Below are 20619 nucleotides of genomic sequence, written 5' to 3' on the forward strand. Positions count from 1 at the left end.
AAAATTATTATTGACTCTAAACTTAAATTAATAATGACTTTAGCTTTGTTGTTAAGGAAGCAATAATTCTCAGTCACTGTCTGCAGTTATTTAAATAATCAGTGTGACAGTGGGCAGAACAGTCTTACTAGGGAACTAAAATAGGCTAAGCTGCAGGAACAAGAAAAACATTGCAAAAGAGCAGAAAAGTAAACACAATTAAATGATAAATGGGAAATTCTGCTGCTTTCCATTTATACTCATAAGGAGTTACCCTGCAGAACCCCACAGGCTCTAGTTTTAGAATATGATGCCACTACCTGCAGTGTAACTTACAGGGTCTTGTGCAGAAGATGAACAACACACTGCAAGTGTAGCTTATAAATGAAATAGAATAAGATAAAAGCACTCCTTCAACTAGAACTGTCCTGGATAAGACACTTGGCATACCCATCCTGTATTTTCATTCCTACCTTCAAATCTAATGAAACATGATTATCTACCTGGAATTTGAGTCTGATGCTCATAGTAAGGAATTTCAAGAATTGCTGCATTTATAACAAGTTGCAAAACTTTAAGGAAACACAACTCCATATAGTTAAGATGAAGTACAGTAATCAGCCTAGATGACAGATAAGCTGGTTTAATTAAATAAAATTTAACCTGATTTACAGTGTCAGCAAACCTGGGAAGCTGGCAGATCCTAACAACAAAAATGTCACATGGGCAAATTCCACCTTCCATGCTGCTGCTGCAGGTGAATGGATCAACCAAGTGACATTCTTCTAGTAGTCAAAATGAGACAGTAGCTGTGACATGACCTTTATACACTCCCTAGTGTTAATTCTATTGCTCTGAAATCCAAATGATAGTCAGCAGTAAACTGTGGGAATTAGATTGTATCTGCAAAAAAATATTTAAGACAAGACTTAAAAAAACCCAAACTTCAATTAATCTCCAATATTTAAATCAATCCAAAAATTAACACTGTCTTGGAAGAAAGAGTGATTTTCTGATGTCTTTCTTGCAGGTGCTAACTCTCATATATGGTTGCCTCCTAGGCCAGTCCATAACTACACCATGCTACCTACAATTACACTTTTACTGAGTGAGAAAGCCACTGCAGCCCTCGCTCTCCCTGTGCATCCCCTGTGTAATGCTGAGGACAGAACTGAATTAGCCACATATGCATTCATGGCCTTTCTGACAAATAATAGGCAAACGCTGTTTAAACATGGATGTTTATGTGAAGTGTGATTTCTGAAGGGTTGCAGCTCAGTTGAATCACTGACAGTTTTCATTAGAGTATTCCAAGGTGCTACTTCTCAGCATGAACTATTTCCATGCCAAAGTCTGACCTTCAAACACAAGCTGTTCTGCTATTAAAGTAATTTATTTTATTTTTAATAGTGAAAGTACGTTTTACATTCTTGTGTTAGTAAACAGATGATGTGTATTTACAAAGAGTTGCCAAACATTAATCTCTGGGATAAAATGAGCCATGGAAAATTGCCTAGTTGAAGAAAATTTTAAAATGTATATGCAAGCAAACAGAAATGGTTAACCCGGAAGCCCAAAGGAAATTGCCCATTTTTAAGCACCAATTGTTCTGTCTTGAGACCAAACAGTTTCTTTCCTTGCTGGTGGTGATACTTGTTTGAGTGGACAGAAAGCTGGTTGATGGGAAACTCTACCTGAGCCAGCAATGTGTGCTTGCAGCCCAGAAAGCCAACTATAACCTGGGCTGGATCAAAGGAAGAGTGGCCAGCAGGTTAGGGGAGGTGATTCGCCCACTCTGCTCCACTCTTGAGACTTCACCTGGAGTACTGTGTCCAGACCTGAGTCCCCAGCACAAGAAGGACAAGGAGCTGTTGAAGCAATGCCAGATGAGGCCAAAAAGATGATCAGACGCCTGGAGCACCTCTCCTACAAAGACAGGCTGAGAAAGTGGTGTTTACTCTGCCTGGAGAAGAGAAGGCTCCAGGAAGACTCCTGCCAATACCTAAAGGGGGCCTACGGGAAAGATGGAGAGGGACTTTTGACAAGGGTGTGCAGTGATAGGACAAGAAGTAATGATTTTAAGATAAAAGAGGGTAATTTTAGATTTGATACTAGGAAGAAATTCTTCACTGTAAGGGTGGTGAGACACTGGAATGGGTTGCCCAGAGAAGTTGCAGATACCACTTCCCTGGAAATGTTCAAGCTCAGACTGAATGGGACTTTGAGCAGCCCGCTCCAGTGGGAAGTGTCCCTGCCCATGGCAGGGGGGGTTGGAACTAGACAATCTTTAAGGTCACCTCCAACCCAACCCATTCCATGATTCTATGACTCTGAGTTCAGCCACAGTGATGGGAATGGCTGTTTCATGCACAAGGGCTGCAGCCATATGATGACTCTTATGTAACCAAGGCCCAATGCAAGTGAGTAACTAGGTTGCTTATTCCCATCCCATTCCTGTGTGTCACACACAGGGTGCCAATGTGGGGACAGTGCCCACCCTCAAAGAAGCAGCACATTCAAGTTGAGAGTCTGTTCACAGAAGTTACCTGTGAATAACCTTACCCAAGCACAGTGCAAGCTAAAGACCTCAAGCAGGGGAAAGTCCCTAAGCAGGGAAGGTGCTTTCCCTACCACAGTTTGCAAAAGAAAGAGCATCACAGAGTTTCTGCTTCCCCCCTGTGCTCAGTGTTCCCGTGCTTTGGCAGTGGATCAGAACAGAAATTTGTTGGGGGTCTTGAGCCTGTCACAGTGAGTTCTCTGCTAGCTTAAGTCTCCTTCACAAATGCACACAGATGTATTTCTTATCACATAATGTTGGGTCCTTTGTGCAGCTGTGGAGGTCTGAGGCCCTTGATGAGCAAAGCACACATTTTAATCGAGTCCTGAATACATATTCACTAAGATACCCAGCTATATACTCCCTCTTAGTGTTTAGATTTGCTGAACGGGTAAGACATTCCTGCCACAGGACTTTTTATATGCATTGCAATACTAAGAAATGTGGGTATTTTATAACCATTGCCAACTAACTGCAGTAGAATTTCTGCAGTTCAATTATCAAAGGATATGATGCAAATAAGGTTAAAAATTACTTAGTAGCAATATCAAGTAAAGAAGTGGCTGCCAAAACTCTTAATGCTAGTTTGTTCTTGTCACATAGGACTATTCAACTGAATTATTCCTTTTAAATTGCCTTTTTTACTAATAAGGCACAATAGCTTTGTATATTATCTCTGATACTAAAAGCTTTGAAAACCAGTAGGTAACATATGTCCCTAAATATTATGGAAACTTTGTCTCTAAAAATAGTACCATAATATGTCATTTGCATTTCTATGGTGCCATTCATCTGGGAATCTCAGAGCACTTTGCAAGCAATGAGTTTGAATGATGCTGCTGGTAAGAGAGGGGAAAATGGCTTGAGCTCCCAGGTACCTTCCTAGAAAATTAACTCCATAGGCTGTATTGTGATGCTCACAGCTGCCCGTCCTCCCCCAGCCTGATGGGGGAATGGGCACAAAGTGTGAGTGACTCTGTCAGACTAAGGAGGACCTGGATGGGAGTCCTTGTGCATTCCAGCCACCAGGATGATGCACAGTAAAACTGGTGGCATCTCCCTCTGTGTAACCTTCTCAGTTCTCAAAAACATAACTACAACAATAGTGAGCTGAGCATTTGAGCCCAAAGAAATGGCCACTTGGCACAAAAATCAGAGGAAAAGAAAAAAAGCAAACAGAAAATAACGTTGAAATAATATATAATTCTGAAATGTGTCTCTCAATTGTGCAGAAGTGGCAGGATTTGACTACAAATCTGTAGTCTACACCAGCACATTTAAACAAACACATTTGCAAAACAAAAGACCTAGTTATCTGAGGCAGGATTCAAAATGCAGGGCACAATTATAAGCCTAAAACTTCTAGCTGCAACAATCAGCCTAAAATCAAATAATATGTGATTTAAAATGAGATGTAGTTTTAAAACCTATTTCTCTGAAATGATCCCTACTTTTAGTTATGTAAAATGACAAATTTAAAACGACACATACAGAATATGTAATAATATTTTTAAAATAGTTATTTAGCTATCCACATGTCACAGGGACATCCATCTTACTTATAAAATACCCTGCATCTGGACTGTTTATATGATTAACCAGTGCCACCTATTGGCTTAACAATAGCACCCAGATGTCAATTTATATACACACACACACAAAAGAATCACTTCATAAAAGCAAAGGGGTCCAGAGACATGTTAAAATACAGAATTTTGGGGAAATATCAGTATGGAACTGACATGACAGAAGGGAAAAACAATTCCTAAATCTAAGTGTCAAGACTTGATTATTCACACAATTATGTTACAAATTTAAAATAAATGTTGGTTTCTGAGAGTTCTGAGTTTTCTTAAAGGTACAATATGCTCACATGAAACAAGTTTGGATTCTGATCCAAAGGTTGGTGAAGTTAATGGACAGATCTGTTAATCTCAGTGGATCTTAACTGAAGTTCTACATTTGCAGCATGTATTGAGACCCAGTACCTTCTGATGGCTTTCTGACTTCCAGAGTTAGCGTGAAATCCTTCAATCCATAAACTAATAAATGAAAGAACACTTTATTCTCATGAAATCTAGGAAGTATGGTATCAGTGAGGCTCCGAAGTAGAATTTTATTTCACAATGTATTCTCACAACTAACCTCCCATTACCCCTTGGGAACCCAGTGCCTGTACAGGTAGATGTGCTTAGAGAAAAAAGAAGAATTAGGCTGACCTGGAACCCTTTCCCAATCCTGCAAATGGTCCCTACTCTGCAGTTTGGGTGCTTGGGTGTCCGTGCACCCCTCAGCTGTGATTGTGGCAAACAAGGAAGGATCTGAATGCAAAAGCCAATGCACAGTGGGAGCTTTAGCACCAGCATGGGCTGAAGGCAGAATACCTACAGGGGGAGAATTCTGAATTCTGCAAACTGCACAAGGGGAAGAATTCAGCAGTCTAATTCTTTCATTTAATACAACAAACTAGGAGAAGCTCTTGAAAACATGGCAATTTATAATTATTGTCATACCATTAAATGATGTGACAGGAGAAACTGAACACACAGCAAATGTAGAGGCATCAAAATCAAGCCTGAAAATTATCTCACCAAGGCATATTACAACTAAATGCTGCAGAACAGCAAAGCCTACAAGGACAAGAATTTGCAACTATAACCAAATTTAACATGAAATAAAAACTTCTTGTGAGATCTAAAATAGGACTTCTGCATGAGTTGTGCAAAAATGTGTAACAAAAGACATAAAAAGGGACAGTAACAAAAATACATGCAAAAATCCTACTAAATCATCTAGAGGGGTTAACCTGCACTTCAAAAAAGGAAGTACCTAGAAAGCAGAAAAAAAAAAGAAGCTGTAAGGCTGGAAAATTAAGTTGTGTGTAGCTTTACTTCAGAGATTTTTTTTTCTGACATCCATAGCTGAAGGAGAAAACAGTCAGGGTATGTTACTAAAGCACTTGAGGTAATGAGGCAGAGGGAATCAATAAAGCAATGGGCTGTCACAGACATTTTGCCTCCGAACTGAACTGCAGATCAAGATGCTGGAAGCAAATGAAGTAATATGTTGTAGGCTTTGAGAAGGCATAAAGCAGAGGTGAGCCATTAAAAAACCATGAGAAAGCAAGACTCATAAAAGTACACATGTATTTCACAGTACAGGCCAGCCCAGGCCCATTAAATACACCTCATTCTGAAGAAAATCCAATAAACACACCTGTGTGGCTTCACTTTTGGAAGTGCTGCAAAGCTATAGAACTCTGCAGGCACTGTTGTCTCTCTGGTAAAGTTGCCCTTCTTTTCTCTAAACTTTATAATTAAGTTCACAAGTCACAAAATTCTAATACCAGGCTGTAATCTTCCTTAAGTCTGGTAGAACATGGCCATGGTTTTTGTCACTGCAAAACTGCTGAAGTCAGTAGGGCCAGCTGGAAAAGCACGACTGACAAATGCAACCTCCTGCATGAGCTTCAAGTGAAAGACATGAAGACTTCAATGCAAAAAGATGAAAAAGTCTTGAACCTGACAATTGTGGGTGTTTAGTGACACCCACAGAAGTGAGAAGTGCTGCTTGCTATCAATGCAGTTAAGTCTTCATCAATAAAGTAGGAGTTTTCTTTGCAACAGTTTTTTTTTTCATGATGTTAAATGAAGATGACTTAAATAACTTCATTGCAGCCAGAATTGCACATGGCTGCTGTAAAACACTTATCAAAAATTAAGAAAGCAAATGATAATCTCTGTGAAGAAGAGCAGCTGCCAGAGAGCACTAAGCCCAGGACAACAGGAGTATGTGAGGGAGGGATGCCAGAAATTCAACCACCCCTTGCCTAAAGAAGAGAATTTCAACTGATTTCTTACAGGACCACTTCACAAACTGACAGACAACTTCTACAGAGCTATAACCACCCACTTTACAGGCAATGAAGCACAACAGTTGTTAAGACTGAGAATTACAGGTGGTGTCTGCACTAAAAGTCATTGAGCATGACCAAATAATTCACAAAACTGTCTCCTTTTGATGGATTATGTAACGTCTGAGAGGAAAACAGTGATTGACATCTAAAGGCAGTGATTTATCTCACCTCCATTCTCCCTTACCCTTTCCAATTCTAATGATTCATCTAAACATTATTTTGAGTGAAGATTATATAATCCAGTTGAAAAGGCCATTTTTAAATAAATTTTTATATGTGTCTATTTTTATGAGCACAATATTTTTGATGAGTTGATTTTACTATATTTTGTTTTCTTGTTGCAGGTTTCATTAATTTCTCCTGCTTGCTAACCACATTTAGTAGATGACATATATAGGAAAGTAACAGTAAATGTGCAATTTTGCAATCATTTTCTAATCACTTACTCCATTTGAGAAGCAGATGTAGTAGAAACAACTAAATTCTATTTCCCACTAATGTACTTCACAAGTGTGATACAGAAAATAGATACAGATTAGAACTTCCAGAACTTGCACATCAATTTAATTGATCAGTGACTGAAATACAGACTATCTTCCAAATTAGTATTTTTTAATTACTTCAGCCATTTTCCCCAACTCTTTGCTCTGATTTTTTACGATAATGATACCCAGTGAGCTATGATGACCTTTGAGGTGGATAAAGATCTATGACACTGCAGGCTCAATGGCAGTGTAGAAGATGGCTGAAGGTGTGAACTTGTATTCATTTCCATTTCTTGCAAAGCCAGGCACTATCAGTCTTTCTCAATGCCTGTAAAGGTATTTGTCCCTTGGCCACAGATTATCTAAAAAAATCTGCCAGTCATTATTCATCTTCCATACCTATTAATGGTTAAACACAACCACAACTGGGGATCTGATCTCTTTTATTTTAAATGGTTTTGCATTTCCATAATGACTGTGAGGAACTGACTGTGGTATTAACACTGGAAAAATTCACCAGCAATGGAGTTGCTTAGTAGAATTATACAGTACTATACATGGTTGATTATAGGAAGTATAAAATAGAAAATTCATAATTAAACAGGTGGAGTGGAAGGAGATAATTTGCATTTTCAGCTCTGTTTTCCAAAGAAAGGAGGAATATATGACAATCTGTGTGTCTTCTACATGTCTTCTGTTGCCTTTGAAAAATATTTTAAGCTTATGACTGACATTAAACAAATCTGACAGAACGTTATTAAGCTCAAGTGTAAGGAATATCCTATATGAAAATAAATCAGCAGGAAAGTAAGAGAAATTTTGTAAATGACTCTCCTCTTGCCATCCTTAAATAAACCATCAAAGGAAAAGCCATAGCAGGAGCTATTAGACACTTCAAAAATGCCTCATTTGCAGGAAAGCTTCACCTGAAAGAAGTATTCCTCTGCAGGATGTACATACATTGTGAAATGGTCTTTATGAGAGTTCATTGTTTTGTATTATACACACATTTCTTGGATGCATGGATCGGCTTCCTGACATGGCAAAATAATGAGGAGGCAGAAACTAGATTTGAAGAATTTATGAATAATGGCATAGACTAGTGAAAGTTACTGAAACTCACTCTAAGCCAGGAAAATTTCAGGGAATTTTTTTACCTTTGGTAGTTTCTATTGAGTCCTTTTTGTCTGTTTATGTTTCAGTAAACCCTACCAGTACTGCTATGGAAGTCACAGTGTAGCAGGATGCTGTTCAGTCTGTTTTCCTATGTATCTTCTTAACTGGTTTGGAGACATACCATGAGGAGATAGACATCTTCTGTCAGGAATGGCACAGGTATGTTTGATCCTGCTTCAGAGCCTTCCAGCCTCCTGGTCTGTGATTTCCTGACCAACAAGTAACTGCCTAAGGAAGCATCTTTCTGAAGGTCCCTTAGACCTTTGCTATTGCCACATACTTCTAGTTTAAATGGCATGTCACTGAACTAAAATACATTCATTTTTCTCACCACAGATTGTTTAATTCTTTATAACACCATATTCTAAATAACTGTCATTTCAAATCATCATACAAGCTTTGTTAATACCATAGTTGGGACCACATTCACAGAAATGCATCAATAACTTGCTTCACGAGTATCACTTAATTCTTCATCACATTTAAATGTAACCCAGTAAATATACAAGTAAGTCAAGACCACTACCAAACAATAATAGGACTTGACAATTTTCCTAATGTTTACCAGTGATGACCTGTAAAAAAAGGAGCATTGCATACTGCTCACTGCTTTCAGTATCTGAGCTTTCAGAAATAATAGAGGATGGAAAACGAAGAAGAAAAACAGGCACTTTTTTCAGACCAATTTTATCTTGCCAGACCAGTACAGACTGTTAATCTAATCACAAGTATTATTACCAAGCAGGAAAATAAATTTCCTCTCATCACTTTTTCTAGGATTTGTGGGGCCTTTATTAAACAACAGTAGATAAAAAAAAAATACAAAGATTGAGTCCTTCATTAAAGAAAATCACTTATAAAGCAGTCAGACATCAGTTATGTTATGTTTACGATGGTAAAGCAAGATCCTCTTAGATGTGTCATCTTGCCATAGGTGTCTGAGGAAAATTCTTGGTAATAAAAAAATCCTTAGACTAGGATCTAGTCTGGCTGATTCCTTTAGATTAGAGCCCATACCCTAGGCTCCTTACATTACTGAATACTGTCATTTCCTCATTTATTTCTTAGCGTGGCTCCATGTTAATAACCCCATGGAAATAAGGACATTCAGATACCTCAAGTCTTCACAATTAACCTCTCCTCTATACAGCTAGACAAAAATGGATCATGACTGATGGCTTTGGATAAAGTTACTCTCCTAGGGAGATCTGCTTTTAGGTACCTGTACTCCACAGATATTTACACTTTTAGATTTTTGAGATCTCTTCTTTGGCTGCATATTTATAGACTTTTTCATACAAAATCCCCACTGAAGTTAATAGCATTAGGTTCTCACTGGGCAAAATCTATCTTAAGACTTGGAAAGACTGTTACAAGTACCAAGTCTATTGACTAATTAGTAAAACAACTAGACAAAGGACCTCACAGATTAATTATTAAACAGAAAGATATGGTCTTTAACAATTTTGTCCCTGTTGTGATCTCCTAATCCTCATGCATCTCAAACTGGCAGGGTCAGAGGAGGAGTGTTGGGCTACTTCAGTCTAACTCATTACGTCTAAGTATTTGCTTCTTGTTTATCCTACATATAATAGCTGATGTGAATAACACTGCAAATATGGACAAACTCCACTAACTCATCTAAAATTATCAAGCTCACATGGTTACCAATAGTTCTCAATCATCTAAAAGTAATATTAATCTAATAAAATCTAGTTAGTGAGATGGCTGTGAATAAACATTGAGTCTAAGCTCAGGAAGTGTCAGGAATTCTGTTACAAACACTCTGAAGTGCCAGTCATTTCTTTCTACATTGCATGGTCAAGCATCAATCTTGTAATACACAAATAAACAATACTTCCTAACAGAAGTTAGGAAGTTATTGAAACCACTGTGCTAAAAAAGGTTTCTGAAGGGCTTGCAGAAGCCACTTATTTTGACAGTGATGTCTATCTTTGAACTTTTATATGCTTCTGAATGTCTGTTTTGTACTTCCAAAGTGCTGCAGCTTGTAAGACATGCAGATGCTCTTTGGTAATATGAAGACATCAAAGGGTTTGGGCTTTATACATACTCACAAACAGCAAACACTTGAGTTGGGGAGCTCTCTGAAACTAAGTCTGTCCAGATAGAGCTCTTAGTCATTAACTGTCATTTCATCTTAATGTTTTTTAAAACATTACTAACTAGAGACTCTAACTAATAATTTTACAAATATAATTGCTATGTATCATAGATACACTATAATAACTACGTGTCTCAATACCTGATTCCAGAACAGAGCTGGGAGACAAAGATGGAGATTTATAAAGCATAGGTGAGACTGCAAAGTTACACAATTGCTAGCAGAGTGATAAAGACTCTATTAATAAATATACTGGAGTGTTTAATCATAGCAAAGACACATGTTACTATATGAACGCTGCAGCAGCAGCCCAAGCAAATGTTAGGAGCAGGTTGTACAAGACTATTTTTCAGGCTCTGAAGATTTGAAACCTGATCTGTTCAGCTACCGATCAGGCCCAAAGACTGATACCAACACCACGACTCTGAGATGCCCTGCCATTTGCTGGTTTTCCCAGCTTCTGGCACCAAGTGAATTTTGAACACCCTGATAAATCTAATCTGTAAAGATGACCCCTTTTCTCCCTGGAATCAGGTACTACACAATAATGAGTGCAGTTGGTTGGGCTAAAGGTTTGTCCAGCACAGCACCCTCTCTCTGACAATGAGCATTAGCAGATGCTTACAGACCAGGTCAAAGTCAGAGGCAGGCATTTAATTGTGGTGGTGATGAGGTGGCTTGTAAGAGTTGCCTGCACCTCCTCCTTGCCTGACAGCAGCACACACATGGCACTCTGCACTGACTTGGGGCTCCCTCCTCTTTACCTGGGTACACTCTCTGCTTCCAGATCCTCATGATTTAGACCTACTCCTCTTTTTTTTTTGACAAAAGATTTTTGAAGTAAAAATATATCTCTGATTCAAAACCTAAATTAATAAGAGTAGCATCAAGCCAGTGGAGTTATTTTATAGTTGCACTGGCACAACCATTATTATATTGGGTTCTCTAGTTCTAATTCTCTAATTTTCTTGAATTAAAATTCCAGCACAGGGATAAAGCAGTTGTCTTGAACAGCACTGCTCATACTAAAACCTGCCAGATTCCTCTGTGTTCCATGCAACTATCTATTACTACATTATATTTACCACCTTCAATATATTAAAACCTTAAGTTACTGGTAGCTAAATATTACTACTGTATTATTACTGCAGCCTGAAAGGATATCTTACTACAAAATACTTTTTCAGCAGATAAAAATTCAAAGAAATTTCATTTGTTTCAGATGAAAAAAATGATTCACAGGCACTGCCCTCATATTCTTGTATCAGAAGTTCAGTAATGCTCTGATCTAAAGTTTTATCTCTGTAAAATATTTCAAAATTATCCAAACAAAACCTAAAATCTAATGTAGGATTTTCTCTTCTGTGTTTAGACATCTAATACATGCATGTGCCCACACAGTCATGCAGGGAAGTTTCTTAGGAGTTATTTCACTGCATAAGCATAGAGATAGGACACCAAATTATGTTCCCTTCGTACTACACTGTTCTTAGACAAGTACTGAAATCCCACCAAAAAACCACGCGTTTCCTTGAAACGCAGCCTCAGAAATCCTGGGTAGTTTGCTGCAGAGCATCCTGCTGCTCAGCCAAGAGGTCACCCCACTGCCCTGGGTCAGGGCTCCCCATGCTGATGGGGAAGGGTGCTGGAGCACTGCCTGCATGCTCCTGCCTCTCATTTCAAGCCAGATCTCATACTTTGCTCAGGAAACGATTCACAGTAAGAACCTGATTCAAAACTGCCACTGTCCATCATCTCACGAATTACTGGAGAATATCACATGGGATTTGCTCAACTGTGCAAATTATTCTTTGTCCCTCAGCATACTTAGAAACTGTGTAAAATGTAGGCAGGCCTTGGTGCCCATGATGGAAGGATGACCACTTGGCATTAGAAGAAGGCACACTCCAGTGACCTACACACATAACAGCTGCTTTGTTTTTCTACTTTAATAAAAAGAGGCATGCATATATCTGTATGTATATACACACCTACTACACAATATGGAACCAGTCTAGCATGCAAATGTATCTAAAAAAGCAATACTAGCAAAGTTAGGAAGAAAAGTAATTGTAGGTTCTGCTCTGTTTTAATATTATTTCTTCAGGGCTAAGAAAAACAGTCATAAAAGCTGAGCTGCAGGAGCATCCAATGTCTGCAAGTTCACTTGTGGATAAAAACTAATAGCATTTAACACAACGTAGGCTGTTTTCAGTAGCATTAGAATTACAATCTTCAGTGATGCCCTTTGAACATAACTACCTACTTCTCACAACAAGTCCTAACAGCAAGTTTGAAAATTGTCTGAGCTTTACACATCCATTTATACAATTTTACAGTTTATACTTTTTAATATAATTTCTGTATACATATGCATGTGTGCATAGACACACTATAGACACACACAAAAAGTATAGAAAAAAGTTTTACTCTAACAGGAGCAAAACCACTTCCTCTGACAGGAGAAAAAGTTTGAGGACCTGCTCAGCAAAAAATCATCTCGTACTGGTTCTGCTTTAGATCTACTGTCTCTGCCTTGGAAACAAAGTTAAAGCCTACGTAAGACTTAGTCATACAGTCTCAAGGAGAGTCAGAAAACTTCACATGGAGGCAGAAATACTGAAAAAATGGCAGGATCCTTTCCAAACTAATCAACTCTGAGTATCTTGCACCTCCAAGCCTCCTGAAATAAGACATATTTCAAATCAAGGCCCATAGCAAACCCAGGTACTTCAACCATGTTGCTCTCCCAAACTCTGAGATACTCAATTTTATTTTAAAACTATTAAACTTTTTTTTTTTTTTTTAATTTGGGTTGTAGCTCTTAAACACTACAGTGATCTGCGTCACATAAAACCAGAAATAGGAACAAAGTTAGGTAACCAGAACTAACACTTAGTATAAAAAAAGTGCTGGAGTTATTTGTCTCCACATCTACGCAACACCTCCCTTGCAATTTCATATACTTGAACATCTGTGTTTTCCTTGAGCTAAGGAATGAATTCCACCCAGATTATATAAAATTGTCTTTATAAAAAGATTTTCATGCAATGTATCCAAGGAGGGACACAATATGCTATTTTGGGGCTGGCCAAAATGGACCCTCATTAACTATTATTTTGGCTTTTGAGTATTTTTCCACATTAACATTTCCTCAATTATAGTTTTCCTAAGAGACACAACATATCAGGTATAAAGAATACAACACCTCTGGAATATGCTAAGAATGAAAAGTTATAGGTTTCTCTTATGACATATGACAATAACTTTGTAAAGAAAGCAATCTTAATCTCTGAGTTATTCACTGTCACAATCAGGGGCACTAAGCTGCAAATGCACATGGTATTTTTTTTCAGATGTATATCAGCATGCATGCAAGTAATTCCTTCAAAGCAGCCTAAAACAATAGGTCTGAACAAAAAAATTAGTAAGACCCATTTCTGCATCCATTATTATAGAAATAATCCTTATCTACTCAACAAAAACTAACTACTGATAAGAGCTTTGTTTTATGTCTCATGAGAAAATATGTAAACTGGGCATGAAACATTTGTCTTTTATTAGAATTGAGTGCTTTTCAAATTAATAAGATGTTCAGGATGATGCATGTCACTGGAAACTAAACTAAGTTGAGCAATTGTAAAATAACTCAAGCAAACTCATTCATTGAACTGTAAGAGAAGGAAATCTCACTCAGGCAGTCTATGTGGATGCTGATGGAGTTCTAACTGTAAAGATTAGTTTTATACTCTGCTTGTACTGTGGAGGCATTGAAGTGGTGGTAGTATCAGTAGATTAAGACCTTAATTTTACATTTCTGCATGTATACATAGGACTTTATACTTAAGATTGGTTATCACAAAAAAACTAGGACTAGTAGTTAGGTTTTTTTAATAAATAGCCTTTTTTTTCAGTTTTAAAAAATGAGTATATGAGGTACAGACACCATGAGGAACACAGCCTTTCAGTATTAAAAAGGGCTGTGAAAGCAAACTCGTCACAATTGTTTCTGTTTGTACCAAAGGAAATGTTTTGAGTGGCTTAAAATGGCTGAAAAGTATCAATTGTCAAGATCCAGCAAAAAGCAGTCCTGCGCTGGAAGTTAGGAGAGCAGTAAGCAGCTGATGTAACAAACAGACAAGGGAGCATCCTTACCATGGGAGGTGAAAAATGCAACCCAGTTTAGACTTTGAGACAAGATTGTCTGACACCACCCATGTCAAGACACCCTCAGATGCTATATAAAGGTATTATCATCCTGCCTTCAATAGAACCACCTGTGTGTATTTATACATAACCCTCTTCAGTGCATTCCTTTGTCTGTGCTAAATTACAGATCTGAGAGAAACTTTCACAATAAAAATTTAAAGAGCTCAGCATAAAGAAATTCATCCATGTCTTAACTAATAGAAGCAATAGGAAGCTAGGAAGCAATAGGAGTAATAGCTCCATATAATGGGACCATATGAAAGTTTGTACCTGTTGCACTTAATCAGAAGTGTGTGTTAATGGCAGACATCTATCCAGGTGTTACTGAATAGCAAAGAAGCTGTCATTAACTGATTGCTGTTACAGTCTACAGACTTTTACATGTAACAGTAAAAAGAAAAAAAAATTACAATCAGGTGAAGATAACTTGCTTTCCTTCCTTATCACTTTGAAGTGATAAAAACACCTTGAGAAAACCCATAAATTATTTAAAGCAAAATCTGCAACTTCTCTTAGACAAAATACATATTTAATATGTGTCTTATTGCTTGTATCTACCGAAATGAGAAAGCAAACTTACTGATATTCAAATAAAGAAGCAAATGAGAGTCTGGGGACTCAGAGCCCTTTTTAGGACTGCTCAGCACCAATAAGGGGTATAAAGTGTATTGACAGGCTGAAAATTAACAACGAAGGCCTTAGTCATGCAAATATACACAAGCAGTTTGGGGCTTAAATATGCTAAAGTTTACTTAGTTGGAAGAGTTTAACTTTTTTTTTTTTTTCTTCCCCCCAGAACTCTTCCACTGTTAATTCTTCTAGGCATTTTGCAAACATTTTTATTTCTATTTTCTTGTTTACCCATATATTCTTGTTTTAAGGTCACATGCAGTTAGTAATACTAGTAATACTTCTGTGTCAGTGATAGCACTGATAGTCATGGGTTTTCTCATCATTTAGTCTCTAAAATCCATGTAAGTGCTTCATATTAGTTATATTAGTCTGTTACCACACTTAAATTTTTGTCCCATACTGTAATTCCTGAAAGCAGGAGCTAGGTTGCTGATAAAATTTTGGACATCAGAAGTGGTAATCATTGTGATCTGATGATCCTACAAAGAAGATAATACAAATAATCCTAAACCAACCAAATTATTTTCTTCCACTGTCATGGTTTTTCTTGTTTGTTTTTAAATTTGAAATATCAATGCAAGGGCAAAATCCTGCAAATTGATATATATGGCTTCAAAACCCAACTTGTAGAATGAGTTTTCGTGGTTTGGTTTTTTTGGTTGGTTGGTTGTTTTGTTGTGGTCTTTTTGCAAATATCTAGCTAATATACCAAGTTATCCTGATGGTAAGCACCACCACATCAAATACAGAGGCATCAGCAGTTCCACAGTTAAGGCAGTGCTGGCAGAAATATGTTTTCTGATGAGTAACACATCTTCTAAACATCGCCACCAATTTTCTTTCAAAGCAAATTTATCTTTTTTAAATATTTTTAACACTAATTACATGTCCCTGTTTAGATTGCAATAATAAACTGCAAGCATTTTCATACCCTCAAAGTACAGCATCTTTTCAGACAAACATGGGTGTTGGATATGAGACCTGAGAGTTTCCTCATGTCGAGAGCAACTTGGAAGACCTGGAGGTGTGGGAATTCTTCAAGGCAGTACTATGCACACTTTTTTTTTGCACCATTTCTCATACTCATGTAAGTATTGGTGCCAAGACAATTTTCACTTCAAAATTCAAAGTATTGTGTCATTTCGGGCATGATTTTCAGATCTCTGACGTTTGCATAAAAGGTGACAGTACTGCTGAATTAGAAGTGTTGGGGGGGGGAAGGTGGTGGTGGGTGGTGGTGCGAAAGAGAATTGTGAATACAGTGGGCTCATTTTTACAGAAAAGAAATGTCATAGGTGTGAATGCTTAATTTATTATTTCCATGCCTCAAGTGGGAAGATGCCTCAGCAACCGAAATCTTACGAGTGGGAATGACACCTCCTGAATGTATTCAACTTCCTCGTATCAAAGGGTAATTTTAAAAATAGGCTTTAAATAGCAAGGTGCCTGATTAGTTCAGATATCGTGTATGCAATCCCGACCTTATTAAGCGAATATTGCGGGTTTCGAGTCATGCTTCCTTGGAAGCAGAGTACGACCGGGATCAAAGTATCACATCTGCCGTAGCCTCAGCCGGCACAGACCTCCTTTACTTGAGCTACGGGATCAATCGGAAAATATTAAGCAGCCTCCCCAGGAGAGCTCACCACAACATCCCCCCCGGGAAAGCCTCTCCTTCACTCCACGTGCCTCAGTGCTCCGACACCACAAAAATAGAGAGAGACACACTCACCGCACCCCGGTGCCTTTCAGATGTGTCATTTATAGCCATAAAACTTCAGGAGCGGATGATACGATGCCCCCAAATTCCCTGAACTCACCCACCAGCACCCACCAAAGCTACCCACCCCATGCCGAGGCACCCACCTCACCCCACCCCACCCACAGCCGCCTCGCCCTGCGCCCCACACCGCCCGCCCCACCGCCCCACACGGCCCCCGGCGGGGCGGAGCGACCCCGCTCCTCGGAGCTCGCAGCCCTGGCGGCCCCCGGGAGGGTCGAGGAGCCGGGGCTGGGTCACACCGCCGTCTACCCTGAGCGAGGGAGCAGCGGGAAGCAGCGCGGCGGCGGCCGGAGCCGTGGCCGAGGCGCGGCGCGGGTGCTGCGGGCGGCAGGGGGAGCTGCGGGGCGTGCGGCGGGGCCCGGCGGGCCGCGCGTTACCTTCGGGGTTGGCGCTGATGAAGACGCGGACGCTCCTGCCGCTCGGCACCAGGTGGGACGGCAGCGCCGAGAGGTTGCCGGAGAAAGCCGCCCGCCGCAACGCCGCGTCCCGCGGGCAGGGCAGCCTGCCGCCCGCCCCGGCCGGCCACATCGCGCTGCAGGACGATCCTCGCAAGCGGCCGCCGGCCCCCGGCTCAGGGCAGCCCCCGCACCGCCGCGGCGGCCGCTGTAGCGGCTCTCGACACCGGCTTGCCGGCAGCAGCCATGCGGACCCTCCGGCTGCCGGGGGCCGCTGCCTGCCTCCTCGGCAGCGGCGCGGTTGGGGCGGGGGCCGGCGCCCGGCGCCGGAGCACGGGGGCCGGCGAGGACACGAGGCCGCTCCCCAGCGATGAGCAGCGGCAGGGAGGGCGCGGGAAGAAAGTTTGCTGTGGAGCGGTCCCGAAGGGGGGGCGGGACGGCAGCCCCACGGCAGCTGCCTGCCCCCTCGGTGCTGGCCGGCCGCGGACCCGGCAGCCGCGGAGAGCAGCGGGAGGCCGGGAGTCGGGAGAGCCGCTGCGCGGTCGGGCCGGCGAGTCTCTTGGGTTTCCCCTCCGCCCACGGGGGTTTGTGATGTCCAAAGCAGGGACTTCTTCGGCGAGGCTGACGGAGCCTTCCTTCCTCTGAGTGTGTCACAGCCCCGGGATCGGATTTTTATAGGAGAACTGCTGCCGGCTCAGCCTTTGGGCTCTTGAAAGAGTTCAGAGCCCTTCTTGTGGTTTGTTCTGTAATCGCCTGCACAGGAGTCCCACCTGCTCAGAGAGAAAAGAGAGATGTTCTTGCTGCCTTTTTTTTTTTTTTTTTTTTTTTTTTTTTAATCAGTTATTTATTTATCGGAATAAATGAAAAGCCCAGGTTTGAAGAATGAAAGAGGAAGGAAGGAGCGAGACCGGCAGCCGGCGGGATGCGGTCGCTTTGCAGCAGTCAGTGGCGGGGCATCCCGTCGGGCAGAGCCGATGAAATATTCAGGAGGGCGGTGGGGTCGGGGCGGGCGGGGGCGGCAGCGGATCCCCGGGGGCGGCTGAGGCGCGGTGCGGTGCGGCGGCCCCAGCCCCAGCGGGCGGCGGGCCCTGGGAGAGCCGCAGAATTTAGAAACCTCCCAGGGAGGGGCGGGCAGGCAGGGACCTGGCAGCGAAGCGGAGGGGAGGGGCCGGGCGCGGGACCTCAGTTATACCGACGGGGCTATTGGCAGCGGGAATACCTTAGTAGGACGATGCAGACTTCGAGAGGGGTTTGCAGTTGTTTCTAGATGCTTAAATGGCTGGAGAGAAAAGTCTTTAATGCGGGTATTATCTATATAGGCGATTTCGTGTGCTATGTCTGTTACAAGGCTGGCTTGCGTATTTGCACACGTTAAAGAGGAACTGTGTGTAATGTATATAAACGACCTGATTGTGTGCTTATACACAGTATTTAAGAGCTGCCCTTTCGGTACCCGCTCCCTTTCCCCCTTCCCCGCTGCCGGCGGAGCTCCCCGCAGTGCCCGGCAGTGCCAGCAGCCGGGAGGCTGAGCTGCCTGGCAGGGAGGTGACACTGCCCAAGCAGGCAAAAGCAAACTGCTCAGCTCTCTTAGGGAAGCGAAGGTGACAGCTTCTTTAACTGGGTTAAAGAACCCTTTGGGAAGGGTTCTTTAGTTGCTACTGAGCATAATTTTATTGGTGGTTTTTTGTTTTTTGTTTTTAAATCCTGATTTCTTAATTAAGGCGTATACAAAATTGCATCTCATGTGTAGTTATTTGCATGTGAGTATGAGGGATTGATTTTGGTGCTGTTTGCTTTCTGTTGCTTTGGTTTTGCATCCCAAAAATTTCAGGCTGATTTCAACCAAATGAAACAGGCAATTTTTAAGATAAAAGTTCTCAAAGAAATTAACATTCCTGTAAGTTTTGTGAATGAATATAGCTGGACAGGGGAAAGTGCACTGACCTGCAGAGAATCAAAATACGTAGAGTACATTTCCATCATTAATACTGAAATGTCAACACTGGACAAAGAGGTTGTGCCACTATGTTGGGAACTGAATATCCAGGAATTGGAAAATCTCCCTTTCAATCAAAATGTATGTTCCATTAGGATTCTGTGATGCTCAAAAAGGAGAAAAACTCACTTGAAGCCTTTCATAGTAGACGTGCATATTTCCTTTTTCTGTGGATTTCCTGATGCTCCATATAAGACAAACCTGAAGCTGTGGCATAATTTTGTTAAAAAATCTGACAGTCATGAGATGCAATTCCATAGGAAATAAGGTTTCATATTTGTCACTGCTTACAAAACTATTAGTCTTATCTGCAGTACACTTACCCTTTGTACAGCCAATGTGCTTAGACACGCCTTTTTTCTGGCTTGTGTCATGAACAGGTAATTTATCTAATACAGAGCTGAAAAGCATCTCCTTGGGGCTGCAGACAGTTAATGAATGCACGAAGGAAACAATCTATTGTGTAGATTGAATTAGCCTTATGTACTTTGCTAGGACTCGCTTTCAGCTGGGCTATGTCCTTTGCTTCTCCAATAGAAAAGACTAAGCAGTTCTTAAGTATGAATTTGCTTGTGGGAGCAGCTCCTGGTGAGGATGCAGAGACCCTAACTTCATGTTGCTGCTGCCTAATTTTTTTAGTTAACAAATTTCTCAGCATCTTTGGAAGATGAGGTTCATAGATCTACCCCATTACCCAGCTATAATGCAGAGGTTTTTTTAAGACTCTTTTTGCCAGTCATCTGTACTAGTTTGACAACTTGACTTTGCATCATTAGAATTCTTTTGGAATTTTTGTCTTTGACAGCGTTGACAACAACATTAGCTTTTAGCTGAATATATTGCCTCCTGTACCCAAGCTGAATGAAATGGGACCAGGCTTGTCATTTCCAGCTGCTCACCCTGTCTGCTCCTTGTCTGGGTGTTAACCACTCTTCCAGCAGGGAGGGTTGCATTGAATATGAAGCAGGTAGTCTGTGCGGTTTGCAGGCTCTCACTAGGACTATTTTGATCCACAAACTGGATTGCCTTTATGCATGACTCAGCTTCTTGTCATGGTAGCTGCCACCACCTCTGTGAAAGCTGAAGTGGATAGATGCCTCAGAGTGGTGATCTCTTCAGCTGTCCGACTTCAGTCCGTTTGCATCTCAGGCTCACCATTCATCATCTGTGAATATATAATGCTGGGAATAAAGTATAATGAGGCTGAAATGGAGAGGAGAAAGCAACAATTACAGAAAAACTTATTTATTGGTTTACCTGAGGCTTTACCAGTATGAAAACACTCTGGGTTATCTCAGTTTGGAGACTAGTTGGTAGCTAGGTTACTTCAACAAAATAAGAATATCAAGGAAAGCTATTTAAGCC

At 40.8% G+C, this 20619-nt stretch overlaps 1 protein-coding gene across 1 annotated transcript in view; it reads right to left on the reverse strand.

The window, feature by feature from the left end:
* NWD2 (NACHT and WD repeat domain containing 2) overlaps positions 1-17945 on the reverse strand; it is a 43040-nt gene extending 25095 nt beyond the window's left edge. Inside the window, exon 1 of the mRNA XM_071743780.1 lies at positions 17241-17945. Within this exon, the coding sequence (XP_071599881.1) occupies positions 17241-17391 (151 nt within the window). The 5' untranslated portion in view covers positions 17392-17945. The remainder of the gene's footprint in view (positions 1-17240) is intronic.
* Between the last annotated feature and the right edge of the window lie 2674 nt (positions 17946-20619).

This window comes from Heliangelus exortis, chromosome 4 (genome assembly GCF_036169615.1).
Source record: "Heliangelus exortis chromosome 4, bHelExo1.hap1, whole genome shotgun sequence".
NCBI classification, from domain to species: Eukaryota; Metazoa; Chordata; class Aves; order Apodiformes; family Trochilidae; genus Heliangelus; species Heliangelus exortis.